This window comes from Nelumbo lutea, chromosome 2 (genome assembly GCF_056320005.1).
Source record: "Nelumbo lutea isolate HS-2025 chromosome 2, American lotus-T2T, whole genome shotgun sequence".
NCBI lineage: Eukaryota > Viridiplantae > Streptophyta > Magnoliopsida > Proteales > Nelumbonaceae > Nelumbo > Nelumbo lutea.
In genome coordinates, this window is record NC_142685.1 from 36,423,751 (window position 1) to 36,448,256 (window position 24,506).

At 32.8% G+C, this 24,506-nt stretch overlaps 2 protein-coding genes and 1 long non-coding RNA gene across 3 annotated transcripts; 1 reads left to right on the top strand and 2 right to left on the bottom strand.

Moving 5' to 3' along the window:
• Positions 1-4,251: 4,251 nt before the first annotated feature.
• LOC148869877 (uncharacterized) lies at positions 4,252-5,304 on the bottom strand. Its single transcript, XM_088969941.1, has one exon. It carries the CDS (start codon positions 5,302-5,304, stop codon positions 4,252-4,254), a length of 1,053 nt encoding a protein of 350 aa, XP_088826067.1.
• A 12,838-nt stretch (positions 5,305-18,142) lies between these two features.
• LOC148869878 (uncharacterized) lies at positions 18,143-20,300 on the top strand. Its single transcript, XR_016106514.1, has 3 exons — positions 18,143-18,472; positions 18,567-18,649; positions 19,010-20,300. It is a non-coding gene; the product is annotated as an uncharacterized LOC148869878 (long non-coding RNA).
• Positions 20,301-23,244: 2,944 nt separating this feature from the next.
• On the bottom strand, positions 23,245-24,144 carry LOC148869879 (uncharacterized). The gene has a single exon (XM_088969942.1). It carries the CDS (start codon positions 24,142-24,144, stop codon positions 23,245-23,247), a length of 900 nt encoding a protein of 299 aa, XP_088826068.1.
• Positions 24,145-24,506: the final 362 nt, after the last annotated feature.

Consider the following 24,506-nt stretch of genomic DNA (forward strand, 5'->3'; position numbering starts at 1 on the left):
AGTTTACACTATAAGACAAATTTGCCCACAGTCCCACACTCATGTGCACATGTACAAATGTGGACATACATTATACATGTGTATGCATTGTCTCTAATCATACTTGCATGTATTTTTATATTATTTTTAAATTGGAATATGAAGTACACTTCACTTAGGACTTGAGAGCTTACCCTGAAATTCCCAAAGACCTTGTTTATTTGCAATGCAATTTCATTTGCACTGGTCCAAATGTATGTATTTTTGTTTCAGCTCTTGCTTTATTTTGTTTATTTGCATTGCATATGAAATTGCATAACAGACAAACCATGCTATAACACTAATTTGGAGAGATCATAATTGTTTAAGACATTATTATTGTTGGGAAGTAGGGTCATTGTAAATCTGGAGAAGTTTTGAGGTGCGTCTGAAGACACCGTCTTTAGAACATTATTTGTCCCCACTCAGTTTCACTAAGTTTGCTGTTGGGTTACATGTAAATCCGTTCTCAGGATACAATAGAGCCTTGGGCGAGAAATTGCAACCAGCAAAGTTGAAGAATCTCCGAAGAAACCTTCTATGAGACTGTAGCAGACCGGACTGAGAGAGAGAGAGAGAAAGTGGATTTCAAAAATGTGTGTTTTTGATCTTGCTACTTAAATAGTTTATGAAGAGGTATGAAGAAAATGTAGGTGCTGGTTCAAAGAAGGCACCTTGAACAGTCAAACTTTGAATTGTGCCTCTTGATTACACCCAATTGAATCGGGACCGTTGATCTCATCAACGGTTAGCACTGCACCAAAACTAAAACCATCATTTGCAAGCCACGTGCGGGTGCGAGCGAAGTGCGCCTCTAAAGCGTCTCATTGCGTTGCACACGCGGGCACGCACATGTTGCACGATATCAAGCCTCCATACTCTCATCTACTATTTCTAAGGAGTGCAAATCAGCTCCTATTAAAATACTGAAAACAAAGCTTATAATTTTCTAATGTGGGACAAGTTCAAAACTGAATTTTGTAAGAGAAAAGATAATTTTTCAATCAAGTGTGCAAATGCAATTTCTTATGTAATTGACCAATCAAACCCATTGAATTTAATCTCTTATGAGATTAAAATCCAACAATTATCACCAAAGGTTTTGAATTTTGATGGGGCTCTTCTTAAAATGCTTTTTATGCAACAATTAAATTTGCAATATATGGTTTTTCTTTGAACTTTCTTACTTAACAACTTGTAGTCCGAATAAGTCATTTGACTTCATTTCCTTCCTAGAACCTAATCATTCATGAATCAACAGGAGCTCACAAGAAAGGAAATGAGATTATGAGAACCTTTCAACAGTGGATTAGCATCAGATGGGACATCGTGAGAGAGAGAGAGAGACCCGGCTTATAGTTTCTAGATGTCTATGGCATATACAGTTAGATTTGAAGAAGCTTCGACAGTCTTCTTGCATGGACTGATTACTGCAAGGAGAAAAAGACAAAGGATGCACATTTTCATCAACGTTATCTCCAGGAAATTTCTAGGAAGAAATTTGCTAATGAAAGACGACATGGTAAGAAAACGGAGAGTGACAACTAATGCGACCCATTTGGAGTTTCATGTCAACAGAATTAAAGGTAGGGAGATTCTATTCCACCAAACTTACAATGATCTGAATTTCAGTCCAATTCGATGCAGTATTACTTTTATGTTTCCTTAGACCCCTAATAAGTTTATTCTAGGTGGAAGGGCGGCCTCTTTAAAATTTTATTAACCATTATGGAATGGAAGAAACATAACCCGCGCGCCTTGCCCCAAACTCAACAAAGTTCCCACTCACCCACACCCAAAACTAGGGCTTACAAAGAAACAAGGAGAGAAAAAAAATAAAATATCATTAGCCCATTCTAACAACATTCGGAACACTTAGTTAAGAAGTGAATAGGCAGTAATTACCATCATCTATGCCTTTGTTGGCCAAATAATCTCCATACCAATTGCCTTCTCTTAGCGGCACAGTAGCACCTAAGGTGATATTTGGCATCAATCATAATTTCTTGAAAATCACTGCCATGTCAGAGCCACATCAGCATTCGAGGAATCAGCGTTGAAATTTCTGTTTGGTTGGCTGATTTTGGTGATTTTCAGAAAATCGGCCAAAAATCAATTCTTGAAATAAGCCCTTTTTAGGTATCACTTTTTTTTGGTGATTTTCTAATTTCTAATTGATTCCAACTTTTTGAAGATGACATGGCATCCAACATGATGTTGAATAATAACTTTGCTACAAAAATAATTGCCCCTTGAGAATCATACCAAACAGACTCAACACTGATTTCTCAAAAATTGGCTTATATGACAAAAATGCTACCAAATAACAAAATTTACCGATTTTTTTTAAACACTGATTAAAAAAAAAATGATAAGGAAGAATCAGCATTGGTGCTAAATATCACCTAAATCGAGAAGAAGTCCCAAATCTCATACTTTTCTAACTATGATAACAGTTCAGCTTGGCAGCTTAGGGAAGCTCCAATACGTACTTAGGAGAGTATAAACATGGCTAGCATCATCTAGACAACAAGTCTCACTGACCCAATTAGTCTACTATCTTCTCTTACTGTGCTAGTGGTTACATAGATCAACTTATAAAAAAGATTTGGGTAAATTGTTCAAACCTCCCCTGTACTTTTTTTTGACCGTTGTGGTTCAATACCTTGCTTTATACTAATAACATTGTCTACCCCTGAACTTTTTGATATTGTTGCATCTACCCCTCCTCCATTATCTTGTTTTAATGGAAGTGGACAAAATTACCAAAATACCCAGTTTTTACCGTTTGAATGGTCAATTGGATTCTAAATTTGCCCTTCCCTATTACACTGATAATAAAATTCATAAAATTTATGCTTTTTTTCAATAATTGTTGTATATTTGTTGAATTATATATATTTTTTGACATTTTATGACTTTTATGTATTTTCTACATTTTCTGTTTTTCATTAAAATATATATTTTTGAATCTTTATTGTTTTCTTGGAATTTTTCCTTTTTATACTTGACACACACATAAAATTTTATCATTTTATGTATTTTTTCTGCAACTCTGATTTTTTGATTGAAATATATTTTCGAGAAAAACATATCATTTTTTATGTTTCTCTTTTAAATTACAGATTTTTTGTTGGTATATAATTTTAAATTTTTTATCAATTTTTGTATCTCCTATTTTTTTTCGTATGTATTTTGAAAATGAATACTAGTGTGGTGGATATACGATCAAAGTGAGTGGATTGACGTGGGTGAGGGTCAGGGTGGGTTCTAACGTAATTCACTATTCAAGCAAGGAATGGATGACTTTTTTGGTGGTTGTAAAACCACATGTTTTTATCTAAGGGCAATATCTTGACATTTAAACATGATCACATCAGCAACTTTGGTTGAAAGTTCAAGGAAGAAAATTGCTATTGGCATAAAGTAGGGTACTGAACCGAAATTATCAGGAAAAACACAGGAGAGGTTTCAGCAATTTACCCAAAAGATTTTATTAGCAAGTTCAACCAGGCTGAGCACTCCATCATAACTCAATCCTAAACAGTGTTTGATTGTAGTATAAATCTGAACCAGAAAAAAAAAAAAAAATTACACCCAGTTCAGTTTTGCATCAGTTTGTTTTATAACTATGATTTGCATCCTTCAAGATACAAAATCTCATCTTTTATCTCATTTGCAGTTTTGCACTCACTGTCAATGCAAATTTTGGAACACCTCCCTCTACATCAATTCTCTCTCTGATACAGTGGAAACCACATCATCTTGCTTCTTACTTACCTAACTCCCAAACAAATAACAAATAACCTTCTTCTTATAAAGACTGCTGGGGAAACGCATGATTTTACTTTCCATTAACAAATAATACAAAGTCAGATCTAAACCAGAAATTACACAGCCTATTTGCACTCCCATGCATAGACAAATTAAACTGAACCTAAAGGAGCTGAAATTAAGCCTAGCTATGCTATAAACTGCCAATGTAAAGAAAGCTCTGCAAAGCTTTGGTTCAGGTTAGCTCTTTGGCGTTAGATTCCAACTGTACAAGCACTACAAACTAACAAGAAATTCTATGTGCAGTAATATGGATTTAGTAAGAAAATCTTTTTATTTGGATTACATAAGGAAAACAAGCTCCAGGCAATAAGAAATTTATACAGAATGCCTAAGTGGTTACATAGATAGTTAGATACAAGATGATAACTGGACTATGATAAGGGCTTAATCGATCCTTCAGCAAGGAAGAGCTTCAGCAACATATGGAACACTAGGAATCATAATGTAACCTGTTCCTTTTTTCATTTCCACCTTTTCACCTGGGATTATGTTACATTGGTAATAAAACAAAGTAAACACAGTTGACCCCAAGATTTTCAGCAGACAAGCTATACTCATCAACAAGCTTGCAATGCCCAGCTGAGTGGCTTCCGTAAAAGCAGTGTTTCCTATTATGGAACCAAGAATTCCAGAGATGGGAATGAGAACTGTAACACAAAGAAGGGTGAGAACACAGCCTTGAAGCCGGCTACCCTTCATAAGCTCTTCAGCTTTCCCAATTGCCTCCAACCCATAACAACCATCTTCTATGATAGAGACCACAAGACCCACAATCCAAACCGAAGACAGGTAGAGGGAAACAAGAAGCAGCAGAAGAACAAGCAGGAGAGAAAAGGCACTCAATGCAATGGAGCCACTGGAACCAGTAGAAACCATTGTGAACAGACCCACAGGAGCCAAGGCAAGAAGAGAGCAACCCAGAATTAAGAGGGAAACGTAGAACCAAGTGATGGCCGGACCTGTCCATGTTGCTCTGATCCTCAAAATCAACTCCTTGAGAGTCAAGCTCATGCCGGTGTAGGTCATGGCTGAGGCATAAACGGTTGCAGTCACAGAGAAAAGAAAGACCAGCCACATTGCAGTCTTGAAGATAGCTTCTTTGACCATAAGAATTCCGATATCCCTTCTGATTTGCTCGACTAGCTCCATATATTCTGGGCTTCCTGGTGCTTCTTGGTATACGTCCATGATTTTTAGAACCAAATCAACGACCAGTTGTTTGACAGAGAAATGGTGGAGCAGGAAGAGAAGAGTGTTAGGAAGGATGGTGAGAAAAGTGATGGAAGCTGTGAGCATCCCATTTTTCTTAAGGATGGCGAAGGATTCTCTCAGAATTCCCATCACACCCAAATGATCGGAAAGTTTCATTGATCTGATCTCTTTCAACAATGCCCTAGCATTTTTAGTAGGACCTGACTTGCTTTCTGTTCCCATTCCCAAGGAAACCATCGCGTGGTCTTCTGTGTTATTTGCTTTTCTTTCTACTAAATACTAATTGAGTAGCTCGTGCTGATTTTGTCTTGGTATTAGTATTGGGTTGGGACCGGTTCTGTCGTCTGTTATAAACCGATTAAGATCCGAACCGATTATTGTATTAATAATATAAAAGGTTTGTTTTTTGTAATTTTTATTATATTTTGTCTAAAAGAATAAAATTTAACAGATAATATATAATATATAATATATAAGATAATATTGATTAAAAACATATAAACAACTTATTAATTTATTGTCATTTTTATTAAATTATATTATAGAAAATGAAGTTTTAAATTGTTATTAAGATAGATAGTTATAGATGCATGATAGTGTCCTGATTAATAATTGTTTTGGGACTGACCCCATCCCTGAACCAAACCTGGCCCATTAACAGCCCTAGATGAATAGGGATGGGAGAGAGGAAAATATAAACAGGCCATTACCCAATATTCTCCTAGCTAAAAGCTACAGAGGAAAATACTACTCAATTCACTCCTTGCCCTCTTTACTAAGTACTAACCCAATAAAACAATACCAACCATCTGTATCATTTCATAGGAGTCCTACCTATGCCAACAAACCACCTAGTGCGTCAACAGACCAAGGCGCTAATCCCTAATTAGATTCTAATTAAGAGTACTAATTAAATGATGTTAAGTGTGTAGTTATACTTATACCAATTAAATTCTATTGATCTAAATTGATTGACAAATACTCTATCAAGAATCAACTTATAATAGGACACATTTGAGTAGTTGTTTATTACCAACCAATCAATCTCCAAAGAAGATGAGATGAATGTTACCAAGAGCTAGAAGGAAGAAGCATCGAGTTCTAGTGTTTTATTATGCTTTATTTCATAAGACTTAATGTAATCACTTGCGAAGAATTCATATTAGTGGCTAGTATTAGGTTTGGTTCTTAGGTGCTCTCAGACTTGCACATGAGCTTAAAAATGCAAAATCTAAGTTTGAAAGCCTAAGAAAGTTATTTCCAACCCTCTAGAATTTGAATATCAGAGCTTTTAAGGTTGAAATGGTTGATTGTCCTTAAAGCAATAGTTGACACTCCATGATAGCAGAGGCTAGTGTGGCCTAGTAGTCGATTATCCATGAATGAAAGTATAATTGACTACTGATGACAGTGGAAGCTAATGTCACTTGGACATTGCTCGACAGTTGACTATTGGTTAGCTATAGTTGACTATGTCTCACACTTAAGACTGGGTATTGGCAAGTAGTTGATTATTAGGAGGAAGTAATCAACTGTTAAAGAAAAGAGATTCTTTTTATGTGTAGTAATTGGCTACTAGCTCATGATAGTTGACCACTTGGTGAAAAATCTGACCGTTTGAGGATATAATGACTTTTGGTACTTTCAATTTTGTTGGAAATTTGCTATAAACATTTCCAATGGATCTATAATGATCATATTCTCCCAAACTTTACAAATCAATGATTTTGGATTGAAAATCTCAAGAGTTTGAATTATGAAAAGGGCAAACTTCTTAAACTATCCCTATTGTTTAATTAATTTGACTAACTATATCCTTACTGTTTAATTATTGTTTTGTACCACCCATACTATTTCTGACAATTAACTAGCTCTACCCCTGTTGTTAGCATCCCTTAGTGTTCTGTCAAATTCCGTACATACGTAACATCGCATGATGTATAAATTCTTTTTAAAACCCAATATTACCCTTCATTCCTCTCCCTCTCCCTTCTTTACCATCTTCTTCACTATCCCTCTCCCCGATGACAGCTATAGCAAACCACTCCCCATCTGTCACTGTGGTTAAGCCGAAGAACTGTTACAAATTCTTTCATCGACCCCATCCTCTTCCGCCTGTAAAGGAGGATGTGTTCGGGCAACATTTGGGAACAAGCAACAATTGTGAAGTGCTTACGTAAAAGGGTTCTGCAACTCCACTGTCCACCAACTTCGATTTGATATTTTTAAAATTTTTTTTTGTCACTAAAAAATCTAGTAAAAAGAGATCAAGAGAGATGGAATTGAGATATTCGATTTTTTTTTTTTCATTGTGGAGTAATAGTAAGAGATCGTGACTAATGGGGTAGTTGATTAATGGAGTTGCAGCAATGGATGGGGTAGTTGATGTTATCGAAGCTGTTGCTATTAATGTTGATGCTGGCGGTCTTCAAGTAAATAGAGATTATCTATTGTATTTAGGTAAATGTAGCACGCTTCCATCCTTCCGTCTCCAAATGGCTGATGGCCATGTGAAAGTTGCTGCTATTGTTGTCGGTGGTTTTTAAGTAGAGACTATTTATTGGATTTAGGGAAAGGTAGTTTAAGAAATTTGTCCTTATAAAAATTGCAAAGTGAAAAAAAGAGCATTGGAAGTAAGAGTGTTTTAGAAAAAAAAAAAAGATTTATGAGCTTAAAAAAAGCTTGATAGCCTTTGAACTTATTTGTTTTTCAGTGAAATTTTTTAAATTAAATCTCTTTTATTTTTATTTGTGCTCAATTTTGAATACAATAAAAGCTGGTAATTTAATTGTTTAGGTTTTATTGACACCTGAAAATCCAATCATTACAAGGTTTTCCTGGCATTCAGAAGTCTAATTAATTAATGAAAATTATTAAAAGGTTGCCTAAAGAGAAAATATAAGCTTAAGTTTGGCCGAACCTCTATAAAGCTAATATATACTTTGTTTTAATTGTTTATTTTGCTTTCATAGTTTTATAATTTTAGAAAGTTTTAATTGGGAACAAATCCTCCAAACTCAATTCACCCCTACTAATTTAGGTTAATTGGGCAATAAGGAAAAAAGAAAATTCTTTACTACAAATGCATGGAAATGCAATTGAAACAAAGAATTTAGAGTAGAGTGCAAGGTGGAATGCAGTGGTTTATTTTTGTTACGATTGGAATCTGCTGAAGGTCATGTGGCATGATCTCCGAAGGCCTTAATGATGGGTCCAACTTAACGTGTGAGTTTGTTATGGCCAACAGTATTCTATATAATTAATAGTAATTGGTTATAACATGTGTCTATTGGATATTAAGGCTGCAACTTAATCCAATTTGAAAAAGTTAGGTTGGGTTGTGTCGGGTTGATGCTGGGGTTAGAATTAGGGTTGAAATTTATGAATCTGGCTTTATTTCGGGTTGAGTTAGGGTGGACCCCTTGGGCAACCTGACCCAATTTAAACTCGACTTATATATAATATATATATATATATATATATTATATATTTGTTTAGATGCATGATAGTTATATAACCACTACCCATACTATCATTTATTTCATTTAAGATAATTACTTCACTTAATCCTAATTGAAAATACTAAAACCTTAATAAGATATTTTGTATTTTTTGAATATTTTATTCTTTATCTCCTCTCTATTGTTTGTCACCCATAGCTTGTTGCCCATAAAAGATCTATTATAAGCCATCATAATAAAATATAGTCATTTCAAACAATTTTTTTTCAGAATTTTGAACTTGAAGAATCAATATAAACATCAATAAACAAATACTAATAAAACATAGGATTAATATATTAATAAAAGTTGAGTTAAAATCTAAGATTAAGAAGTTCTACAAGATTTTAAAGGATGAAAAAAATGTTGGATTGGGCTCAATCCAATCCAAAGATTACTTTGGGTTAGGTTTGAAGGAATTTAATTAGGATTGAAGTTAGATTAGGATTAGAATTGACTTCAACACGACTTAATCCGGTCCCACTTACAGCCCTTTTTTCCTTCTACCTTGAGCGGTGCGGGTGCCTTCCAGCACTATAGCTCGAGGGCGACCTAATAACTCGTCTCGTTCCAGAGAAGAGGACGTAGTTGTTGTGTTGCAGAGCAATTGCTCTCTCTCTCTCTCTCTCTTGTTTCCTCGTTTGTGCCATTTTCAGTCTGAAAAGGAATTTTCAGGAAACTACGGATTCCTTCCATTGACGATCACATAAGAAGAGGCTCAAGTGAGAATGGGCATTCCTATTTTGTGTCAGATGCAGTCGTTGCCTCGAATTTATTGCAATTCTTTAGATTTATTAAGAAGAAAAAGGGCTACAGGAATAGCTAAGGCCATCATCATACCCATTATTAACCTCCCAATCGTTGAGATTTAATCTTCCCTACAACCAGCCAAAAAGAACTTAATAACTGAGCCACTACTGGTTGGTAAGTTAAATTTTTGATATGTCAATTAAAGATCTCAATTATATTTTTCAAGTGAAGAACTGAGGTTGTGTTTATTATCATTATTATTTCGAAACAACAATTTGATGTTTTTAAAAACAGTTACAATTATTTTAACCATAATAATTAACCTCCAGTAACAATTGTATGTCAATTATATTGATCAATCCAAATTGTTTCAGGTAAAAAGAGTAATAATTACCAAACACAAAATAAACGATTTTAAATCTCTTGAAAAAAAAAGAGGAAAATGACGGTTTAGTTCAGGGTCAGAATTTACAGGTTTAAAACTGTTGGAGTAGGTGTTCATTTCGAATTGTTATCAATTCACGAGCGAGCGTTAATACATAGAGTGTGAATATTTGACATTTGAATGTTTATAGATTTACAGTGAAATTCAAAAATCTGCATTGGGCCTATCGATATTTTTTCAAAAAAATTAAGTTTTTAAAACTTACATTATTTTAGTCCCTGTTTCTAATTGATTAATAATACCAAGAGAGTGAAGGAGGTAACCATGCATTTCTGACCTGAACCCTCTTTCATGTGGATTTTGAGTGTGGGGCCTAGTACTTGATATGGTTTTCCGGGTTCGTCCATCCATCTGGTCGAGATTGATTTTGGGTCTATTGTCTTGATGTGCAAGATTTGATTGATAGGGTTGTGAAGGACACATCTCGGACGGATTTCTTTGGCTGAATATACTTAGCTCTTGCAATGTTTACTTTCCTGATTATCGTTGTCTGTATCCATGAAGTTTCTTGGAAAGAAAATGCTTTGACAGTGAAGGGTGATGAATATTAAAAATAACACCGACCATAAGAGTTAAAAGAGTCCCAACCCAACTACCTGTAGTTTTGTAGAATAAATTTCATCAGTCTGTCACACAGGCACATGGGAAGGACTCTTTCAATTGGATTCTGTTGGGTTGAAAGGAAAGCTAGGAAAAGAAAGGAAAAGATAATAGTATCTATCTTGTTTCATTCTATTATGTTTGGTTTGAAGGAAAAGATAGAGAAAGAAAAGAAAAAGTAAAAAAACCTTTACAAACATTGTATAGAATATTTTACCTTTCTCTATTTTTACCCTCAAACCAAACATAACCTAAGGTAGCGTTTGGTTTAAAAGAAAAGGTTGAAAAAAGAGAGGAAAGATGGAGGATCTGTTTGGTGCATCTTTTTAGAAAGATTTTTTGATAGTTATGATAGTCAAAAGACATTGAGTTTTGTATAAAGATCTGAGCAGCCCGAAGTATGTTTGGCATATATACGTTTTACTGTGTCTTTCTGTACAAGAATAAAACGTGAAAAGATTCATTTGAAACTTTCTGAAATCAGCCCAAAATAGATTTTTCGTGTCTTTTCGACATTCTATCTTTTGATGATTAGATCTTTTGTACGCCAAATAGAAATAGACCAAAAACCAATCAAACCAACTTGTAAACAGCTGAAATAACAGACCAAAAACACACCACACGGGCCCAGAAAAACTTATACCATTATCAACCATTCATTGAAACATATCCTATCTTACGCCAAGAGAATGGTTCAATACCACCCCTCTTCCTTGAAGGCAAAAAAGCTACCTTCCTAATTTATTTTCGGTATTGCGTTATCTTCATCATCATGTTTAAATAATGTTTTCAATTCATGTTTAAACTAATAAGTTGATTTGTCACCTGGTCATATTTCTGAGTCCATGTTACTCTCTAATCGTTTTACTCTTGAATCGTTTTGTCTAAAAACAAAGAAAAAAAAATATCAAAAGAACGGTTGATGATTCGGTGATTTGGCCGATGCTTGGCAGGTCATGAGTTATTTATTTATTTATGTTCTTCTAGTATTTTTAACCATTTCCGTCATTAATAATAGCGATTCTCATTTGTGCAGTTATTTTTATTTAATAGAATGAATAATGTTATATTAGAGAGATGACCAATTTTCTTTGTTTTTTATATTGTCTGTATGCTTATTATTTAATTTATGAAATTACAGGTTGACCCGTTTACCCCCTCATAGTTGAACTGCTAACCTGTCACACAGACAGAAAAGTGCTTCCATTTTTCAGATGATTTTAGAAACACTGTTTCAAAAAGTAAATAGTGGACCTTACTAACAGAAAAGTGCTTCCAAGGTAAATATTGGACCTTACTAACAGGGCTGGTTCAGCCTAAGCTAACGCAATATATGACTAGACCCTAGTCCGACTCTATCAGGATATCAAATTGGCCATTTTTTTTTGGTAAGGTTGGAAATTTATTTACCAAATTTATAAATACATGTATCAATATTAGGCTGTGCATTAATACAAATTTATAGGAGTGCAAATGAAAAAAATGCAAATTGTTATTTAATTTTGTTTTGGGTTCTACTTTATTCCGTTTCATGTTTTTACTGCAATCAAATAAAATAAGCTAAAATTTTGAAACAGAAATATCTTGGAATTTATACTCAAATCATTTCCACTGTCATGATTTTGCATTAGTACAAATTTATTTGCATTGCAACCAAATACAGCCTTAGGCATTTAGGGTGACTATATGGGGTGGGGTGGGATTTAGCACCTGTTGTAAGGGCTATAGCTTGGGCCTAGACCGGCCTGGTTTTGGGCATGAAACATAAGTTTATTTTATGCATTACATAATATAAAATGTTATAAAATTTTCTTCTTTTTTTGAATTTTTTATTTTTTTATTCCATGTCATTTTTTGAAACAACCAATGAGATGCACTTTCCCAATAACCTAAATAATCTTTTCTCCTAAAATTTCTCCTAGACTACCTCCCCCACTTTCTCCAAAATTATCTCTAATTCCTATTTATCTTCTAAATTATCTCTATTTCCTATTTATCTCCAAAATTATCCCAAATTTAGTAGAGAATTGTTTTCCTAAATCATCTATAATTCCTATTTATCCTCTCCCCTACTTTTTATCTATGTTTATCTAAAGAAAGTTTGGATTAAAAACTTTAAGAATCATTTAAATATTATGACAAAATTATATAATAACTTTAAAATATTTATTAAAAACATAAAAAATAATTTTCTATTTTTACAAAATATATCACGATTTTATGTACTAACAATTTAAATTATGTTTTTCTGAATTATAAATTTAAATGATTTTTAAATATCTAATAACATGTAATAGCTTTAAATAAATAAAATTCAAATAACAAAAAAAAATTAAACATTTTATAGATTATTTAAATAACTAAATACTTATCATAACTAGATTTTAAATAGTTAAAATAACGAAATTATGTAACAAATTAAAAAAAAAATCTTCAAAGTAGAAAAATAATTATAACATTGAAATTAAGAACAATTTAATATATTACAAAATTAATAATGAATTATGTAATAATAGTATAATTTATGATTTTATGGATAATTAAATTCAATAAATAATTAATATCTTAAATTTAAATATTTTACATGTTATTTAAGTATTTAAATAACAAAATATTTAACATAACTAGATTTTAAACAGTTCAAATAAAGAAATTATGTAATAAATTTAAAAAAAATCTAAAAAGTAAAAAAATAATTATAACAATATATTGAAATGAATAATAATTTAATATTTTTACATCATATTGTAAATAATTAATTTCACTTATATCAAGTAATAATTCGAGAAAATAACTTTCATAAAATGAATATTTATTAATAATAAATATTACTTTAGTATAATTATATATACTAAAATTAATATTTTTTATTTTTTATGATAAATGTATTTTCAATATTTAAAGTTTTACTTTTAATAAGTATTGGAAATTAAATTACTATTATTGAAATTATTAAATTTAATTTTTTGTACTTATTGTATTTTTGTTATAAGTTATTGATTAATACTTATTAGATATTAAACTGTTATTTGAAATTATACTATTTATTGAATAAGTTAATATATTTTTAGTACTTATTGTATTTTGTAATTTCTATAGTTATTGTACTTTTCATTATCAATATATTTTCAATAATTGTATATTTTTGCTATAAATTTTCAATAGTTATTAGAGATTAAACTATTGTTATTTATCAGAGATGAGACTATTAATTTAGCTAGAATTATGAGTGTTCATGTGTTGGTTCGTTTCAATTGTAAACTATTTGGCCAATCAAATTGACCTGGTCAGGTTAAGGAGTTGATAAGCTAAAACTGACTAACCTTTTGTGAAAATTGACCCACTCAAGTTGCATCGGTTTGGGTCAAATTTTTGGTTTGATTAGTCGGTTCAAAAGATTTAAACTTGAAAATTAAATTAAATTTTAAAATTATAATGTAATTATTAAAAAATAAATTTAAAAATTATATTTATGATATAAGACATTTTAGACTAAGAAACATGGGAAAACTCCCACCTTTTCAAATTAAAAATTATATTTAAAATATAGAATATTAATATATATCCATGGTTAGGTCATTTGATTTTGGTCGGTTTACAAATGGCCAAAGTGAAACTGATCCAACTTGATCGAATTGGAAAATTTTTTATCCAAAGCCAATCTCAAATACTAGAAAAACCAACCAACTTGGGTCGAGTTAATCATGTTAGTCGATTTCATCAGTTTAATTAATAAAACTAACTGAAATTAATTATTGTTATTTTTGTATATAAAAATTATATTAAAAGTAGTATATAAAAATGATTAATTATTAATTACTTAAAAAGTTGAAAATATAAAGCAATTATATACTCTTATGTGTTTCTATTAAAGTCATTTACTAGAACACACCTTTAGGGATGGCAATTTCCCCATCCCTAATGGGGACCTGACTTCCCCGACCTGATGGGGCTAGGGATGGGGATTGTTTTGGTACGGCAAGGGTAGGGACATGGATTAATAGGAATCCTAGGTCGGGGTCGAGGTTGGGGATGAGGATTGAGGACCCCGCTTCACCCCGACCCCAATTATATATATATATATATATATATATATATATATATATATATATATATATATATATATATATATATATATATATATATATATATATTACATGTTATTTATATTAAATATAATATTATACTATTTATATTATATATATATCAAAAAATATTTAAAACATGATTTCTAACTTAAAATTTTGATTTATTAAAAAATACTATTATATGAATACATTTTGGGGATTCGGGTCCCCATAGGGAACCCATCCCTATCGGGGATCGAGGATGGTGGTTAATTTTAGAATCGGGGTCGGGGACGAGGAATATGATCCCCGTCCTGTTGCCATTCCTACACACCTTATAGTTTTACATATTTACTTAAACAAACCTTATAGTTTTCATTTTACTAAAACATCCCATATATTTTACAACTTATTTACTTAATCAACCTTTCATTAAGGAGTATTTGTTTTGCCATTAGACTCGTTAGTTTTTATTCCAAAAATACCCTTAACACTTTTTTTGTATAAAAAAACAAAACTAACCAAATATAGCCAATAAAGTGGTTGCCTGTGTCTTATTAAGGGCAGAAATGGTATTTTTATTTTTATTTTTTAATTAAATTTATTTAAATGAGCATTAGGGTCAACATTGTCATTTTCCACTATCATCTTATGGAAGATTGATTAAATCCATTGAAAATTATAAGTGATGTTTTAGTAAAATACTAATTATATGGTAGATTTTAATAAATCCATGAAACTATAACAGGTATTTTAGTAAATAACCTTTTCTATTATTTAGCTTTTGCATAATAAATCCCATGCATCCCATAGGTCCCTGCTAGTATCTATGTAAAGAAAGTTTCAATTAAAATTTCAGAATTATTTTAATATTATAACAAAATTATATACTAAATTTAAAATATTTATTCAAAATATATAAATTATTTATAATAAATTTAATAATATTCATATTATTGATAATTCTATATTTTTAGAAAACTCATCATGAAATTATGTAGTAACAATATAAATTATAATTTTATGAACTATTCAATTTAAATGTTATTCAAATAATAAAAATTAACATTAAAAATAAAATAATATTTTCAATAAATAAATATCTTAAATAACAAAGCATTAAAAACAGATAAATAATTATATAAAAATATTTAAAATTACATAATAACATTAAAATAAATAAAATTCAAATAACGAAAATTTTAAAGTATTTTACATATTATTTAAATATTTAAATAACAAAATATTTAACATGACTAAATTTTAAATAGATAATAAACAAAATTATGTAATAAATTTAAGAAATTTCTTAAAAGTAGAAAAATAATTATAATAGATCTCATAATACTCATATTCAATAATTTAATATTTTACAACATTAAAACAAATTATGTAATAATAGTATTAATTATAATTTTATGGATTATTAAGTTCAATAAATAATTAATATTTTAAAATTTTAAAAAACAATATTATTTAAATAGATAAATAATATTCTAAATAACTAATTTCACTTATATCAATTAATAGTTGTAGAAAATAACTTTCAAAAAATTAATACTTATTACCAATAATTTTACAATAATAGTGTATATTCATTATATATTTATATATACTAAAATTGATATTTATTTTATTTTCAGTAATTATTTGTTGTACTTTTTGATAAAATTGTTTTTCAATAATTATTTATAAATCTATTTTTGTTTTGTTATGTAAAAAAATTGTCAATAATTATTGGAGATTAAACAACTATTATTTAACTTTTAAAATTAATTTATAGTATTTATTTTATTTTTTATAAAGTTATTTTTAGTAGTTATATATTTTTTATAATTTATAGATTAATATTTATTATTTGTGTTTACACTAGTTATTAACTAATTTAATATATTTTCAGTATTTATTGTATTTTTGTAATTATTGTATTTTTATTATATTTTCATTATAAATTTATTTTCAATGATTTGTGTTCTTTTGCTATAAATTTTCAAAATTATTAGAGATTAAACTATTTTTATTTATTAGAGATTAGACTATTAATTTAGTTAAAATTAGGAGTGTGGTTCAGTTCAGTTGTAAGTTGTTTCACTAACCAAATCGACTTGGTCAAGTTGGGAGTTTGTCACTAACCAAACTCAATTTGGGAGTTGTTTCACTAATCCATTCAAGGAATAGTGAAAACCCACCAACTCAATTTCTATCGGTTTGGGTCTATTTTCAGTTTGGTTTGTTTGTTCAAAAGATTTAAACTTAAAAATTAAATTTAAATTTAATAAATTATAGTGATACTATTAAAAATAAATTAAAAAAATTAAATTGATGATACAAAATATTTTAAACTAAGAAATATGTGAATTTTTTCACTTTCTCGTATTAAAAAATAAATTTAAAATATAAAATATTAATATATATTTATGATCGGGTTGGTTTACAAATCACCAAATCGAAATTAGCCTAACTTGGTCAGGTTGGAAAGTTGCTAAACCAAAGCCAATCAGAAATAATAGAAAACCGACTAGTCAGGTTGAGTTCGATCGGATTGATTATTAAAAAGTTAAAATATAAAACAATTATATACTCTTATGTATTTCTATTGTTTAACTTCTGCTTAACAAAGCCCGTGCATTGTACGGTCCCCGCTAGTATAATATAAAATAATACATATATCCATGTATAAATAATAAATATAAATATGTTTACATTGGTGGGCCTATACAGAAAACCAAGGCCCAAACTTGGAATTTCTGGACCAGGATGAAAAAATCACCATACTGAATATATGCTATATTGCTATATTAACAGTGTTGTTTGATTGGGCCACTGAATCCGATGATCAGATTGTGAGAACCAGGAATTGGAAGCTAAATCAATTTTTTGGTTGACCATTTCTTAAAAATGTTTAGGCCTGTAAAAAGTTCCAAGTTTGAATTCAAATTTGATCCTATTAAGGCCTTAAGGGTGATGTAAACTTTGATCCGTTTACACTGGATCAAATATGGATTCACCCGCAGTATCTGGTTCAATTTTATTTTAATATACAGGTTCATATATACTTAAAATTTATACTATACCTATTAATAAAGTTGGTTTAGATGTTAGTGTTTTGGCGATATTTATAGGGGTGCAACTCAGTTGGCCCATATTAGCATTTTGCACTACCTTGGTTTTGGGCTTTGGTTCGGTTCAAATTTTGAATTTGATAAAATTATAATGCTTTGAATTTGTTAACAATTTTATACGATGTTATAAGATTAAAAAATTTGTAACGTAGGTTTTAAATCCCAGTCAAGCAGTACTGATGCAACTACTAAAACATTCGACCTTCTTTCCATGCTTTAATAGCCACACTCCCAAAACCAAGCCAATAAATTCTGGATTTTTATAATGAACGAAATCTCATCTCACTTTGTTAATAAAGAAAAAATTAAAGGTACATCTAAACTTACAAACCCAAGAAGATTAAGCCCCATTGAGGTAGTATTTAAAAGAAACTTGAAGAATAAGATGATGCATAAATAATAATAACAACTCTCATGTAATAAAGCTTATTATTTTTATTAATGGGTTGTGAAAGTTAGAAGTGTTGAAACAGAACTTAGGGTCAGTTTGGTTCATACTTAGAATCGGAATTAGAATCAAAATGATTTATTCTCATAGCTATTCCTTCAAAAGGGGGAACATCATTCCAGCAGGAATGAGAATGGAATTCCGATTCTGCCCAACTAAACAGTAGAATCAGAACAATCCATTCCAATTCCAAATCCAGATCCCTATTCCCACGAATCGAATAGGGTCTTATTCATTATATATAGTGGATTTAATTGGGATTCAAGGTTTTTGATGGGTGAAAACCTTTTGGGTTCCTAGTTCAGCTATAAAAGGGGTTGGTCACCACTCTGTCCTGATTTTTATTCCACTTGCCTTTCGTTCAATCATATTGTCACTAGGAATCAAGTGGAGACCCAAACTAGAGTCTTCACGGTCAAGAGAAGTCTGCAGTTTCGTCCAAGATTTTATTCATTGGAAGTCATGAACAGCAGGTGAAATTTTACTTTCGCTTTTCTTTTATTCAAGGAATAAAATGATGCATGCTTGATATTTCTTTGACAACTTAATTTGCGAGTGTGTGGAAAGCTTGAGGCAATGGAGCTCTCAGGGAAAGGAGAATAGAGAGATTTGGAGATGACTCAGTTGGCTTGAACAGGTGGAATGTAGAGGTATGAACTCGCGTTGCTAATTATGGTTGGTGTTTGGGCTTGGGCCATTTTGGTTTTTGGGGTTATATAAATGTTCTTACGGACTTTGTTTAATTTGCTGGTAGCCGGTCATTATGTTGTTTTGGTCCTTTTTCGTTTTTCATAATTTTTTATTTATCATATATTTTTAGTTCTTTCATTAAAAAAAAAAAAAAAAAACGAAAAGGTATTTTAGTTCTTCTAAAGAAGGGGGTTGTGTCAAGATGGCAGTTGGCATTTAAAACTTTTCTGAATGACTTGTCCAATAAATCCTGCCCCTAGTCCAATCTGCCACTAGTTTGAAAGCTGCATCCATGTTCAATTTTGAGAAATTGAATGCAGGTTTGGACCACACCGCTGGTAATCCAGGAGTTAATGGTGTAAAAAAGATGGAAGAGTCTAAAAGGTTCAAGCACCAATCAATTTCAGCGTTAGCGTTGCGTATGGAAGAGTTGAGTTGAACATCTCGTTACCACAACAAAAAACAGAGTAGTGTCGGAATGTTTGTAAATTGGAAACCATCTGGGTGAAATTCATGCACGATCCAAGCCAAATGATTTGCACCGCCGGACATAACGATAAAGAATGACAGAATGATCGAGCATCTTGTATCAATATGCTTCTGGTGCATTTCAGCCATTGCTAGTTTGTATATGATGTGCACAACGCTATAAAAAGAGTTTGATTGATGGAGATAAAAGCTTATGTGATCAAAGATGATTCCATTACATATCATGTAAAATAGTACAAGTGGAGGAGCTAGGCATGGTTGCTTCAATGCCAGATGAAACAGTAAATAATTTACCATGAGGTATTTTGCACCAAACCAAGCTATCATCCATCTGTGAGTGAGTCAATGGTAGGGGAACCGATTGAATTAATGACACAATTTATGTGGGAAATTGAATAACTCTGCAACTCTTGGAGTTTCTGGAAGCAAGTTTTCATAATTAATACACTCCATGGATCATGAAAGAAATCAATCGACCAGCCATATCCAAGTTGAACTGGCCCCAGGTGCCATATGTCACGTTCTCGGCTGCCTCATCACTTCGGCCACGTTGGCATCATGTAAGACGGATAAGTACGACTAAAAAAGAAATTCTGTACAAATAAGGAGGATAGTTCTGCCAAGAATTAGGACTTATCCCGAAGACCTTAACGGATAACCTCATCCTGATAATCCCAATAGCCTTATCCCAATAAGACACGGATTCTTGGCTATAAGTAGGTATGCTCAAGGTAAGGGATTTTTTACTTTTTAGCATCCGTACTGTTATTTTGCCTCTACCTTGACCAATACTTTTCTCTCAACTGCTTAGCCCAACCATCCATCGTTTTTTGACTAACTTGAACGTCGGAGTACCTACCCAGAGGACAATTCATCGGGCCTTTAACCACTTTCTTGTTTCAGTTCTTGGTGCACGGCTTCATCCTTCCACCTCGATTTCACCAATTAGCAGGATGATCTGACTGCAATCTTGATTTGGGACACCTCGGATCAGACAGCATCACCAAGTGCCCCTTGTTTCAGAATTCGGACTTCGCCAAGTGTGAGAAAACCCTATAGATGCATTATGTTAATTTTTTTCCCATAAATAGTTTGATTTTAAGATCTGGGTCCATAAAGAAATTAAACTTTGCCAACCCAATTTTAGCTAGCAAAGCTCTATTCCCATATTCCACTACCACTAAGCCCAACGGCCCCAATCCTCCTTCTGATTTGGACTTTAACACAGTTTTTCTTAAAATTGTTGATTTCGATCAGCAAACCGTTAAACCGGTCACCTAACTGTTTTTTAATTTTTTTTAACTTTTTTTGTTAGAATAAACCAACCGTTCAGATCAAATGGTCAGACCATTCAAACCGGTAATCGGAACCCTAACTGATTCGGTCACCGGTTTGGTTTTAAAAACCAAACTTCAACATATGCTCCCATTTAGAAACATGAATTCGCTTTTCATCTTTTAAATTACCCCACCATAAATTTCTACATTGGTGGCAAAATTTCTTTAAGCATTAGTGGGGATTGCATCTGACTTGATTAACACAGTTATTCGCACTTGATCGAAATTTCATACGATCCAAAATATAAAACCAGCCAGCAATATTCCCCCACCCTTTAAAAGGGGTACCCCTATGTGTACATCTCATCAAGACACATGTGTCGGACATTCAAAGCATTGGAAATATTATCTCTAATTCGACGTTCAGTATTACAACTGAAATAGATTGCTGATTTTTGAAAGTTTTCTTATTTTATAAAAATTGCTTCTATCATCATCAGTTATAATTTTTTTTTCTTTTTTAGGTCTAAGGACATAAAGACTCAGTTACATGAATCCTGTTTGATCATTCCATTTTATAATAGTACAATATTATATTAAAATCATTTCTTCCTACAATCCAATCCAAGCTTCAAACTTCAAAATATCGATATATACACTACCAAAAGATTCCACAAATACTTTTTTTATTGTTTTGTCAGCGTGATTATTGAAACACACGCTACTAAGGACATATGGGGAATATCTTTCTTCCATACATGTCCTTTTCACTTTTCTTTTCTTTTATGGGTAATGTAAATGGAACCAATTAAATGTTGTGTCCTTATCATCTTATCATCTTGGTCCAGGACATATGGCAAGCTATAAAGACTTCTTGATATTTTAATAAATATTTTACTATGCCATAAAAAAAATACTTTAGCATATATAATATTGAATGCTCCAAAGGTAGATGGGTGGGGGCCCACATACTAAGCAAAGTGGACATACTCAGCTTAGGACCCAAGAGATCGATGATCCATGAATATAATAGCCCCATAGTTAGAAAAAAAAAAAATAAATAAAGCCAGCAGAAATGTTCTTCCTTCACAGCAAATAGAGCAAAAAGAACAATTGGGATTATTGAAAGTTGAAACACATGCTTGAAGAACAAAATGGACCTACTTTAAAAGAACGATTGGGATTATTGAAGGTTGAAACACATGCTTGAAGAACAAAATGGGCCTACTTTAAAAGAACGATTGGGATTATTGAAGGTTGAAACACATGCTTGAAGAACAAAATGGGCCTACTTTAAAAGAACGATTGGGATTATTGAAGGTTGAAACACATGCTTGAAGAACAAAATGGGCCTACTTTAAAAGAACGATTGGGATTATTGAAGGTTGAAACACATGCTTGAAGAACAAAATGGACCTACTTTATTGCACGGTAGGATATAAAAGGCAATGCTTATTGACTTTCTCTGTAGGAGAGTCACTACTCACTACGTTGTTTGTGGGGTTCACAATCCACAAAATGGGCTACGTACACGTCTAAGTTTCTGGGTTCGGGTGGAAGTCGGGCCGGTTTAAGTCCGGTTGAGGTGAATCCTAGACCAACCCAAGTTTTTAAATACCTTACCCGACTTTTAACCTCACTTGGTCAATCTTAATTCTAATCCAACCTAAAATCCCTCAACTTTATCCCACCCAATCCAATCCAAAGTTGGGGGTAATACGTCCCCTAAATTAATATCACAAAAATAAATGAACTCTAAGTCCGATGAAAATTCAATAACAGATAAAGGTGGATCACTATCGGATAAATTAATCAATTCGTCGCTTGATTAGCTTCATAATAAATATAACAGTGCCTGATATTATAATTCATCCGCACACTAAAACGATAACAGTCCTCAATAATGTTCCTTAATCTCCATGAGAGTTCACCTTAGAAAACAACTTACTCTCTCAAATTCTTTTAATTTATGATTAGAAAGCTAAACTAAACTTTCATTTTTTTAAGCAAAGGAAAGTGTCAGAAACAAATGCTCAAAATATAATCGGCTAAATTACAATCAGCAAGAATAATCCAAAAATGGGACAAAGAAATATAACCCGTGAAGACCAAACCACTGAAATAGAGGAAAGAGATCTACAAGAAGGCACAAAATCAAGAAGGATTATGATAACATGCAGTAAGACTTATAATACATATACACAATAGCAATAATAGAGTCACCTTTGGTTTGGGGCTGATTGCCCAATGGGTTAAACCCTAACCCTAACCCAATATGAAAAGAAGTCGGATTGTTAAAAGTTAACCCTATCATCAAAACTCGATTGTCAACCCGACCAGACTTTTTTGGATTGGTTTATGATTTGGTTCGGGCTAACTCGACCCAAGTTGCAGCCCAACTTCCGGGTCAGGTTAGATTCATCCAGGCCAAAGCCCAACCCAATTGGCGCCTTGGAGGATTTTTGTGCATACCCGGTTATTGATTCGACGGCTGCTTTTGATTTATAGTGATGATGTTTTTATCACCGTCGGATCTGAATCCATCGTTTCCACCTTTCAGTGACCGTTGATCTTCGCCTATGATGCCAATCTCACGGATAATGGGCACCTTAAACTGTTAAACATGAAGAGGAAAAGGTAATACTGACATGCTAGGTGGGTCCATCCATCAACAGAATGTTCTCTAGTTAAATCAGTTAACATGGAAATTCAGAATCAGAAACGATTTTCAAACATCACATTCGTTGTGGTTTGTACAACAAAAATCTCCAGAAATGGACAAATTCTTTTTAAATGGTGGGCCCATCATCCACTGCATCAACGTGCCGTGTCCTGTTACTACATCCAAAATAATAAACAGTAATAACGACATAACTCCATAGGATAACAAACCCACATAAGCAAATCAGCCCCACTTCCATCATCCAATCTTGACCGTCTATCACAACTCTAAGCCCACGCCAGACCCCACCCGAGACCAACCCCAGAAATCCAGCCAAAACCCACCAGCAAAATCGCTTTTCCTCCACCACCCACCACCCCATCTTCACGGCATCCCACCCGGACCGCTCCTCCACCACCGAAACCACCATCGCCAGACTCAGCACCGCCATCACATACACCTCCAAGGCGGCTCCGGCGGCCGCCACCACCCACCTCATAGGTGTGCCACCTGCAATCATCGCCGGTAACGTTCGGAGCACGTGCTCGAACGGCAACATGATTCCAAATACATAGACAGACGTAACCAACGGTCTCTTCCAATTCGCCTGAACCGCTGCAAACGCCGTCTGGAAATTCGGCCGCTTCCCGGAACAAGCCAACACCGTCGAGTTGACGGACGCTATCGTCGCCAAGATGGAGAGAGCGTAAGAAGGGAGAAAGAAGAGAAACTTGACTCGGAGTAGAATGAGCGAGTCGGATCGTGATTCTTCCGAGACATGACGAGCTTCGAACGGAGTGGATGTAAACGCTGCGAGGGCTTCAAGGTTGTAGATTTGGGCTTTGAGAGGAGCGGAGTAGAGAAACAGAACGAAGAGGATGAGAGAAAGTGGGAAGGTTGTGAGGGCAAATATGGAAAGGAATAATCTGGAATTTGTGAGGAGAATTATGAAGGAGTGGAAAAGGGGTTTGGGTGAGCAAAAAGAACGAGTTTCATGGAAGAACACTTCATGCTCAATTTCAGACATTCCTTTCCTTTCTCTCTTCTCTTTCCTTTTTTTTTTTCTTTCTTCGTTTTCATTCTGTAGCTTTATGGAGTTAAATTACGGGAATACTCTTTTGAAGAGATGGGGGATCCTGAACCGTTGGATCGGTTCGTTTTTTTCTTTATGATAGGCTCTGTGTGGCGTGGATGATGTGGGATTTGGATTCGGGAACAGAATTGGATTAGTCAAATCCGTGATCCGCAGAATTCGGTCATTTGAGTTGAGTCCATTTTTTGGTTTTGATGGAATTCGGAGCACAGAAAATGGGCATTGGAAACTCGTGTTTCAGTGGAGTTAGAAATGATGATAGTGTCTTAGTCAACAGTTCTTTTTTATTTCCTATG

What these genes read in the sequence shown, in the direction of transcription:
- LOC148869877 (XM_088969941.1), bottom strand. Translation starts at nt 5,304, where the DNA reads ATGGTTTCCTTGGGAATGGGAACAGAAAGCAAGTCAGGTCCTACTAAA.
- LOC148869879 (XM_088969942.1), bottom strand. Translation starts at nt 24,144, where the DNA reads ATGTCTGAAATTGAGCATGAAGTGTTCTTCCATGAAACTCGTTCTTTT.